Raw genomic sequence first — 10,485 nt, 5'->3', positions numbered from 1 at the left:
CCACGGCGGTGCACAGCACGGCCCCCGCTGGCGTGTGACCCCCGTCTCCCAGACCCTCCACGGTGGTGCACAGCATGGCCCCCGCTGGCGTGTGAGAGGCGGCCCGAGCTGCTCAGACACTCACCAAAGAGGCTGCTGAGCGAGGAATCAGTAGAGTCGCTGGGGTACCACTGGGGGTCGTGGGTGGGAGAAGCAATCCAGCTGGGCTGGGGGCTGCTGGACGGGGAGGGAAGACTCTTCGAACTGTCACTGCCATTCAGTTTTGCTGGAGAGAGGGAGACGCCTTCACCTGCAAACCAAAATCATGGTCAGAGGCCACGTGTGGGTGCACAGCACCCCACCTTTCTGACCCCTGACTAGGAAGACGGCAGTGTGGCCGGGCCGTGCACCACTGGGCCCAGGAGCCCGAGACCCGCCGCTGCTTCTGCTCAGGACAAGCAGCATGAGCCTGCGAGGGGGGCAGACTAGAGCCACTGCTCCTGGCAACCAAGGCACCACAGAAGACGCAGAGTGAACAGCGATGGTGCAGGCCTTGTTCAGAGCTTCCCGACATTCACCTCCTCTGCGCTGAGAACAGCCCTGTGGGGGCATGTGCTTCCCAACTTGCTGCTCAAGGAGGGACACTCCGACTCACCAGCAGCTCACCCCAGGCCACACACTTGCCGGATGTGAACCTGGGCTGCTTGACCCACAGCCTGAGTCCACTCAGATTCAGAACAAACTAGAAAACGCCCCGCCAGCTCCAGGGCTCGCTGGGCCTGTCTCAAGGCTGGGGGAGGTCCCGCGAGACTATAAACGCCTCAGGCCAGGTCCTGATCTCATGCATCTCTGCTGCCCCTGCTGAAACCAGGCAGCACCATGCTGGTGGCAGAGATTCAGAACTCAGGGCAGAGCTGAACAGCTGTGTCCCCCACGTGGCTGCAAACACTCAGGCAGGAGGCCCAGAACACTCAGTGTAGGTCACCTGGCCGTTCCTGCAGGGGCCGTGACCCGGGTGAGCAGGGGCCGTGAACCCCGGGAATGCAGGGGCCTTGACCCAGGAGAGCAGGGGCCGTGACCCCGGGGGGTGCAGGGGCCATGACCAGGATGAGCAGGGGCCATGACCCCGGTGAGCAGGGGCCGTGACCCCGAAGGGTGCAGGGGCCATGACTTGGGAGATCAGGGGCCGTGACCAGGGGTGTAGCGCTGTGCCGCCCCTCACCGTACTGGCCGGAGCTGATGGCAATCTCGATGATGGAGTCGCTGATGTGCGTGGCGGGCTCGCCCTGTGACAGCACGTCCTCAGGCGGCCCGGGGAGGGAGAGGTCCAGCAGAGCAGACACGTTGGGTGGAGAGAGCCGAGTGCTGGAACCTTCCGAGGGAAGCGGTGCCGAGAGGCCGTTCTGGAGTGGAGCTTTGGGCAACTCAGATAGGGAGAGGACGGGGGAGCCCTGTGGGGAGACGTGGCCCCTGGGTCAGACCCCGTGACGGACTGACCGGGCAGGGCAAAGCAGCGGAGGTGGCTCAGCCTCCAGGAGCGCACCGCGGAGCCCAGCGCCCCCGAGGCCACCGCAGAGATGGTGATGAGGGAAGGCCAGGCCAGCCGGGTACCCGCCTCTAGGGCTGCAGCAGGCAGCCAGCAGGGCACAGGCAGGGCGGGCGCCGGGGAGAGCCGCCCGCTGACCACCACACACTCCTGGGCCCAGCACATTCAGTCCTACCCGCCGCATGCGAGTCAGGGCAGGGACGACATGGCCAGGCTGGCAATCCAAGGGCAGAACCAGGGAGGACGGAGACTCGGGCACCCGATGTGGGCCTGGGCAGCACTACTGCGCTCAGCACCTGAGCGCACACTCTACCTGGAAGCTGTCCGCCACCGGTTCCGGCTCCGGCTCGAGTCTGGAGGGGACACTGATGAAGGGATCCCTCGCGCCCTAGAAGAACACCAGGAGCGCCAGTGAGCAGCCCGCCCCACGAGCCCCGGGGGAAAGCGCAGCCATGCTGCCGGCCTCCCAACAGCACGGGCACCAGGAACAGATCACGACCCACACTAGACACTCCACAAAGCGCCTCCAGGGGAGCCAGCCGTGTCCCCACACTGAACATCTGTTGACCTAGAGAGTCAACCTCAGTCCTGGCCAGATGTTGCCCTTATCATTGTCCGGCTGGGCTCCTGGGAATCCTGACAAGTTGCATTGCCCTCTTTGGGGCGTGGCTAAGTGGGTCTGCAGGGCTGGGTGGGACGTAGCACGGCCATCCAGACTGTTCTCTCCCACATGGCAGAGAGGCCGCGGGGGGTCCAGCAGGTGGCCACTGCTGTAGGCCAACGTAATGGATGTTACTCCCAAGGCCTAGCTACTCTGCTGGTGGACACATGGCCAGGCTCGCCGAGTTCTGGCTGCTCCAGAGGCACAGGCCCAGCCTGCCCTACCCCCGCAGTCCTTCAGGGCCACTGAGCCCCTCCCTTGCTGTGCTCGGGCTGTGCACGCTCCAGTCCCAGCTTCCGGCTTCTTCCTGCCCCATGGACACCACTCCAGAGCACTTCACCCCATCCGCCACTCCCAAGAAAGGCAGAAGCTGGGGCCCCATGCGACCTCAGCCCAAGGCCTGGACTTCCAACCCCTGGAGGGTGACTGCCCACCCCAGGGGCTGGCGGTAACTAGACACACGTACACCCACAGTGGAGACGGGGTGTCCATTCTGGCAGCTTCTGGTGGAGCCCTGGCCGGCAACGGCTGCAGTCACATTGTCTGAGGATAGCGGAGAGATGCCAGACAAGCCCTCGGGGTCCAAGACGGGGAGGGGGCTCCCGGGAATGATGCCGGCACTCTTAGCAGCCAAGTCAATGGCACCTGGCAAGAGAAATGACACTTCATGTTTCTGCTCTACAGACATCCCATAATGTGTCCGAGGAGGGCCACGAACAGCCTCACGCCTCATTTCAATGCAAGGACCAGCGGATCTGATATTGTCTTAGAAGGGAAATGAGACACTATGGTTTGAAGAAGAAGCTTAAAAATCTTGCAAACAGACATCACTCAGAAATACCATGCAGTGGTGACCACCACACCCGGTTTTACCAAAACTTACTGGCCAGGTGACCGGTGGCCTGGGGTGGAAGGACCTTGGGCACTATCGGCCGAGACAGAGCTGCTTTGGTCAGAGAGGACTGGATCGGCCGGAAGGAACCTCTCCCTGTGAGGGCAAGAGCGAGAACGTGCACTGGCCCTCCACCCGCTCGCACCCTCTCGCACAGCCCTGACGTCAGGACGAGCAGGCAGGGCTGAGCCGGAAGGCTCCAGACATCCCGAACACTTGCTAACTCGGAGGTGGGAGCGCCACCATGCCCCTGGAGCTGCCGAAAGGCTGCGGTCACCAGTCTCGTCCCCAAGATGAGCACCCAGCACCACTAGGGGGCCAGCACCAGGGCCAAGCGACAGGCCCCCGAGGGAGGCGGACCACCCAACCCTGGATCGAGACTCTGTTCCTGCAAGCTGGCTTTTCTCTATTACACAAGAGCCAAAGCACCCGGCAGCTTTGGACCTTGCAGTACATAAATGTGACCTCCAAAAAGCAAGACCAGTAAGAAAGACAAATCAAGGAGTCTGTGTGTCACAAGGATTCTCACTGCAGATGACTGGGCACAAACAGCCAGGGCCCCCACTGAACACAGGGTCTTATCAAAGTGTGATCCGTGCACTCCGAGAACACAGCTAACCCGTAACACAGATACACAGGCCGACGCTCCACCACACTGTGTCAAGCCGAGCATCCAAACCAGGCCATCGCGGACACTAGAAAGATGAGTCATCCCCCAAGGTCCGCAAACGTCCAGCTGGGCCCAGCACGCACAGTATGTGCGGAGTGAACACAGGAGTGCTTGAAGCGTCCCTCAGAGAATCACGGAGAGAAATGGCCACCCCCCAACAAAGACGAGGCCACACACAGGCCAGGGCGACTAACAAGCTGCCTAGGAGGAGCCCCAATCCTTACCGGTAATGGAGGAATTGGACAGGATGGAGAAGGAGCAGACATTGTGCGCCTGGCTCTCAGACGGTCGAGGCAGCAGCGTTCTCTGTAAACAAGAGGCACGAGGAACCACGGGGTTAAATGGCCCCAGTGCACAGCGTCACTCAGGAAACAGCAGTGGGCAAGAGAGGGACACTCCGAACACAAGGGGCTGATGTAAGTGGGGGATGGCTCCTTGTTAGGGCCAAGGACACAGGACACCTGGGACAATAGAGGACGGCCATGCCCTCGGACCCCAGGCCCTCTCTGGAAAGACCCCAGCAGCCAAACTGGAGGAAATGTCAGGAAGACCCACCTGCAACCAGGACGTTCCTCCGGATTTGGATGGCACGCTACCAACTACACAAATCTATCTATAATCCGGGCTTCGTCCCAGGTGGGGTGAAGAGAACAAAGCTACCACTTGTAACGTGGAGGGTCTAGAGAGCACTGAGAGGTCCCGCCACACCCCGCAGAGAAGGTCACCCCAACGTCCCACTCGGAGGTCCCGTGCCCACTCCTCCCTGCTCCGTTCCCAGCTCCTGCCCGTGAGTAACTTGAGTTCCGACGTGCTCGGGGCCCCTGCTGATGCGTGACTACAACTGTCTAAGAAGAAATGATGCCAACTGCTGAAATGGAGAGCGGACAAAACCAAACGCTCACGAGAGGCATCTGTCAACCAGAACGCGTCCCGGGCAGCACCGTGGCCTCCGGGCGGCACTGCCGCTGCTCTGCTAACGCAGGAAAGATGCAGGCTCACGGGACGTCTCTCCCCCATGAGATGTGCCCGCAGTGCTGACAGAGGCCGGAAGGCAGGAGCTCCTGCCTGGATGACGGGAGGAATGCCAGGTCAGCCCAGGCACGGAGTCAGGAGGCGAATGTCCACTAGCGGCACAGGGAACCTCAGAGGTTCTGCGCTGGCTTTGCTCCAAAGCCTACGACAAGGCCCAACACACCTTCTCTGTCAAGGGCCAGGTGGAAAATACTGTAGGCTCTGTGTGCTCTATGGTCTCTGCTGCAGCTACTTAACTCAGCCCTTGCTGTGTAAAAGCAACCATCAAAGATACTGTAAGGAATAAGCGTGGCTCTGTTCAAGAAAACTTTATTTACAAAACCAGTAAGTGAGAAAAAATGCATCTTGTGTGATCCTCCTTATACGAAACGTCCATAATAGGCAAATCCAGAGACAAAAAGCACATTGGTGGCTACCACGGACTGGGGGCTTGGGAGCAGGTTAGTGACTGCTAAGGGGTACAGGGTTTCTTTCTGGGGTGATAGAAAACATTCTGAAGTCAGACTAGGATGATGGTTGCACAGCTCTGTAACTACACTAAAAACCACTGAATGACACACTTTCAATGGATGAACTAAAACTTACAGTATGTCACTTATACATCAGTAAAATTGTTCAGGGAAAAACAAAAGTCAGTGAGCTGGGTTTGGCCCACGGGCCACAGTTTGAGACTGAAGCAGGTGGCTACGGAGCTCACGCTCAGCCAGACCAAATGCACGAACACCAAGTTAGTCTGAACAAAAACCGCCTGGCATTGAGGAGGCATCTTCCTTCCTGAGACCTTCCAGGGACTCTCTCGTTCCTAGACTAGTCTCACAAGAAGGACAGATGTCGGAGAGGCCAACCAAAGGAAGCCTGTGCATCCAGCCAAAGAGACCCGCTCACACGCTTCCCAGCCAACCATTTTTCACCTTTTTACCTCAAAATGGGCATGTCTTCTTCCTTGTGCCACCACTTCCCTGATTTCCCCTCTGGTTTAAACATGGCACCTACGGGTCCCCCTGTGGTCACTATTATGAGCTGGTGCCAGGTCCGGCCTCTGGCCGACCCCGAGGCCTTGCTAAGTGCCTAAATGTTTACAAACACATGTTCCGAGAACCCTCAGATACCCACAAACCAGGGACATTCGTGGGACTCAAACCCCCAGAATTCTGCCTTTTTTTGCAAGCGGTTTTCAGTGCTCGGAGACATTATCTTTATCTCCAGGTACAGTTACGTTCACTGCCATTGCTTTATTTACCCTCTTCCTGAGAAGGAAGGGGCAGGAATTCATCTATTTCATACCATGAAAACCTGAGACCTCGTAGAAAACCAGTTTGCCCCACATGGCTCCGCCAGGGGGTGCCAGGAGAGGCCCAAGGCGGCCCCGTGCCGGTCCACCCGCCCAGCCCTCGTGCCTGTGAGTGGCATTTACTGACCTGGACCACCAGCGGCTTCCGATGGTGTCGGTTGCGCAGCTTCCGGGGCTTTGGCAGGAAGAAATCCGACTGCATCTGCAAAGGCAATGGCACCGCTCCTGAGGGCCTTTCCCAGGAGCACCGTGGCCCGGCGTGCAGGGCATGGGGGCCGGCACTCACGCTGACCGAGTTCAGATGCTGGCGGAATGTTAGCTCGGCATCCTTGCTGGGAGAGAAGAGCTTCCCATGCCGGCTGTTGGGCGGCAGAGTCGTGGGGACAGCAAAAAGGCCCCCGTCGGCATCACTGCTTCCCGTGCTGGAGGGGCCAGCCACCAGGAGGGGTCTCGGGGGGTTCCTCAAACCTGGGAAGGAGAAGAGGCATCGGCATCACTGCACATGGCCAGGTCTCCATGAGTGGAGCTCTTCTGAGAAGCAAACCAGAAAGGGAAGACTGGCGTCCCAAGGATTCTCCAGCAATCTACCCAGTCACCACAGAAGGACATTCCTGTATCTCAGCCCCACAGGATGCTTTCCTTGGAATCCAGACTTCCTGGAGGCACAGAGGCTGGATGAGCCCCTGAAACTACTGTCCTGAGATAATCTTTAAACCTTAAACCAAAAATATTCCCAAAGTCTTCTTAAAACCAAACAACTAGTAAAAACTCTCTTTATAAGATCAAACTGATAACAGTAACTCAAAACATTAGATAGGAATCCTCAAGGGCAGTGAGTTTCTGTTAACGAGGGAAGAACAACACAAAGAGTGAGAATGGTTGCACAACTGGAAGAATATAATCAGTGTCGCCGCATTATACACGTAGCAACTGTTCAACTGGCGTACATTTTGCTGTGTATATTCTCAACAATAACAAAGATAAAAAAAAGGTGCTTTTCCATCTCCCTTGCTAAAACACTACTTCCCATTTGGAGCACATCACAGGCTCCCTGACCGCACAGGCCCTTCCCTACTTGTCAATCCGTAGTGGAAGGGCAGAGACACCATCAAAGACTTCCACCACTAGGAGGACCTTGAAGAACCTCTAGTGTGGGCCAGGGGTCAGCAAAGGGCCCACGTGTAAACGTCCTGGGCTTTGTGGGCCACGCGGGCTCTGTGTCAATGACTCGGCTCTGCAGTTGTAACCCAAATGCAGTCACAGGCAAAATGTAAAGAAGTGTGTGTGGCTGTGTGCCAGTAAAGCTTTATTTACAAAAAGCAGGTGGTGGGCCAGATTGGTCCATGGGTCATAATTTGCTGACTCCTGGTCTGAATCTTGAATCGGACAGAAAGTAGACCCATAAACGAAAGGACAGACAGCTATTTATTCAGGAACTGCTATGTCTGGGGACCGCAAGCCGCACCCTCAGGACACGTGGTAGGGACAGCTCCCCTTTCTTTACATATCTGTGAGATGAGATTGACTCTGATGCAGAACTCCAGCAGTGCAGATTTGTTGGTCTATGGGCATTTTTAATTCAGAAAAAGGAGCAGAGAGAATCAAGAAAAAAACCCGAAACAACAAAACAGGACGGGAGACAGAAAAAGACTATTCGCTCTACCAGCCACCCGCCCGGCAATCAGCACACTTTTATCCATGATGAAAATGACTCAGAGGCTACGCCGCCCCCTTCGTCGTCCGCAGGGAAGAGAAGGACCAAAGTGAAGCGAAGAACAAGCCATCACAGGCGGCAGCGACCCTAACACCGCAGTAGCCTACACTTCCTCAGAGGCCACCGCCAAGTGCTCTCAAGGACACGGAGTGGTCAGGCCTTCAGCAGGCAGGTGGTCGGAGCAAACAGAACGCTAGCAACATTCTCTGGACACAAAATGACCTGCAAAGCTAGCAACACACCAGGGCACTCTACCGTGTGTCTGCATCTAGAAAACAGCCGTGCCTACGTTTGGGGTGCTGATGCCCCAAGAACAGAGGAGAAGGTTCCCTATCTGAAGCACGCCACACACCACAGCACGAGCCTGGCATCAATGCTGGAGGCCCATGCGTCCAGAACCAGCCGGAGGCCGGCACGTGAGCCAGCACTGCACTTCCAGCTGTGGCATCAGTGACGACTGCTTTCGTGCTGGTGTGATCGTGCTGTAGGGGACTGCCTTGTTCTGCTCGTCGGTCAGCTTTGGGCAGAGCCGAGTAACCACCCCTGGGGCGAGGAGCTCACTGATCAGCCTCGGGCAGAGCCGAGTGACCACTCCCCCTAGGCAAGCGAGTGCATCAGCTCAGCCTCCTCCACGTGCCCCACCCCTCAACAGCAGCAGAGATGGCACGCGTCAAGCGCCACGGGAGTTACCCACGTCTTACTCTCCCTCAGTATCCCTGCAGACCCCGGTGTCCTAACCATGGCCACCTGGTTCCTCACAGAAACACTAAGGGTCAAAAGCTGATGCCTCAGGGAGATGTGTCGCCTCTACCCCAGGTTCTATGAACAGGTAACCCAAGCGGAGAATCCTGAAGTCCGTTACTGCCTCACCATCAGCCGGGACAAGAGCAGACTGTGCACTGGAAATTACCCTATCTTTCTTTCCAAGTCTTGTGTTAACCTGCTAGAAACCCATTCATTGAAGGCTTCTTTATTCAGTACTTCAGACATAAAGAAAATCAGCTGCTACAGATTCAGACAGAGCCAACCCCTTCTGGGGGTCCTAAGCCACCAACACAAGAATTAAGAAAGGTTTCTGCCAACGGCACGAAGCAGAGTCCCCAAACTCATCAGACTGGCCACAGCCACCCTGCGCCTGTCCCTCTCCCTGCCGGCCCCCAAGTCCAGTGCCTGCCCTCCCCGGGACGAAAGCCCTCTGATGGCCCCCCTCCTCACTCCCCACAGGGAAGAGGTGCCTCTTGTCCCAGACCCCGTCCTTGAGAGCAGCCTCGATGTCCAGCGAGAAATGGGGATGGCAGTGGCCGTGCGGCTGCTGAGCCTCACCTGAGGAGCAGGGTGTGGCGTTTGGAGAGAAGGCCTTGTTGCTGCGGAGGGTCGCCTGGTTCCGAGTGCAGCGGGGACTCCGCGAGCTGACGGCCACCACCTTCCCGGAGGGAGTCAGCGACTGGTCCTCCTGGGTGGGCTTGATGGAGGCTGTGGAGGCGGCGTTTGCTTCCGGAGCCTGGGACAACACAGCAGAACAGTCCTGCCTCAGCTCGCGCCCGGGGGTCGCAGGCACAGGCCACCCTTGAGAGTTTAGAGCCGTGAAGGGCGCACAGAGGTCATGTGCCCATGGGGCAAGACTGCCCCAGCCTCAGGATCCTTCAGAGTCACTAGGGAGGCACCCATTTTAAAAACCTCTCATCGGGCCCGTCACCAGGAAAACACATGTTCTCCTCGTGCAAACGCTCCTGTCTGCGTCGCTGGGGAGGCTGCGTGGGTAGGCAGCCCTACCACAGAGTGAACAGACAGTGTGGGGACACGGCAGGGGACTGGGCCTCACGCTGGGGACTGCTCAACACAGGTTACAGCCCCTCGCTGCTCAAAGAAGCCACTAAACAGCGGCCCAGGACGGCTGCGGGGCCACCTCTGCTGCTGAGTCAGGAAGGAAACCCGGATTTAACTTCTAGGATGAAGCACAGTCATAGCCCTAAGAGACCTTTGCTAAGACAAACCCCCAGCTTCACAGGGTCTTGAAGGCCCATGAACGAGGCCTATGCCTCCACACGTGCCGCCAGGCCCCCACTGCTGACCTCGGGGACACCCCCACCTGTGACCCCATCCTCGTCCTCACCCCGGTGACATCATCGTCCCCAGGGGACTCGGCCAGACTCCCAAGCACCCTGTCCTCCTCCTCTGTGTTCCCTCAACAGCCCCTCCCTGTCCCACAGGAGTGACCACCCCACCCCTCCAGCCTCACTGGTCTGTGCCCCATCTCCCCACAGGACCCCAGCCCTGGCCGGCTCCACCTTTTCTTCCCCGGACCCCCCGCCCCCATCCTCCTTCCTCTACGGACTCTGCTGAGCGCATCTGCCTGCTTCCTGCCTCCCATAGCCTTCCCTGCAAGAGACAACACAGGCATACACACCACACCCCTGCAAGGTCTCCCACCTCACTGGGGCCTCCGGCCAGCAGCTCCAAGGCTTGAGTGCACACCACAATCCCTGATGGCTTTTCAACTGTCCCCCTACCCCGACTTCACTGAGCACCATCTGCAAGGCAGCCAGGACGGTGGTTCAAAGCGCACATCTGACCCGGTCCCTCCTTCACGCTGAGTCCCTGCCACAGCTCCCTCCACCCCCAGAGCCTGAATCCCTATCACAGCTTCCTATGCCCTCAGACAGAGCGTGAATCCCTGTCACAGCTCCCTATGCCCTCACA

The 10,485-nt window shown here is 58.1% G+C and overlaps 1 protein-coding gene across 1 annotated transcript in view; it reads right to left on the bottom strand.

Annotated features, from left to right (window-relative positions):
* CRAMP1 (cramped chromatin regulator homolog 1) overlaps positions 1-10,485 on the bottom strand; it is a 41,125-nt gene that overhangs the window by 3,019 nt on the left and 27,621 nt on the right. Inside the window, exons 10-18 of the mRNA XM_004373153.2 lie at positions 9,109-9,286; positions 6,358-6,539; positions 6,199-6,273; positions 3,973-4,054; positions 3,070-3,174; positions 2,653-2,831; positions 1,839-1,913; positions 1,202-1,430; positions 125-289 (exon numbers count right to left, since the gene is read on the bottom strand). Of these exons, the coding sequence (XP_004373210.1) occupies positions 125-289; positions 1,202-1,430; positions 1,839-1,913; positions 2,653-2,831; positions 3,070-3,174; positions 3,973-4,054; positions 6,199-6,273; positions 6,358-6,539; positions 9,109-9,286 (1,270 nt within the window). The remainder of the gene's footprint in view (positions 1-124; positions 290-1,201; positions 1,431-1,838; positions 1,914-2,652; positions 2,832-3,069; positions 3,175-3,972; positions 4,055-6,198; positions 6,274-6,357; positions 6,540-9,108; positions 9,287-10,485) is intronic.

Source organism: Trichechus manatus, unplaced genomic scaffold (assembly GCF_000243295.1).
Source record: "Trichechus manatus latirostris isolate Lorelei unplaced genomic scaffold, TriManLat1.0 scaffold00024, whole genome shotgun sequence".
Taxonomy (NCBI): domain Eukaryota; kingdom Metazoa; phylum Chordata; class Mammalia; order Sirenia; family Trichechidae; genus Trichechus; species Trichechus manatus.
The sequence above is the reverse complement of the archived record's forward strand: the minus strand, read 5'-3'. Positions and strand labels throughout refer to the sequence as shown.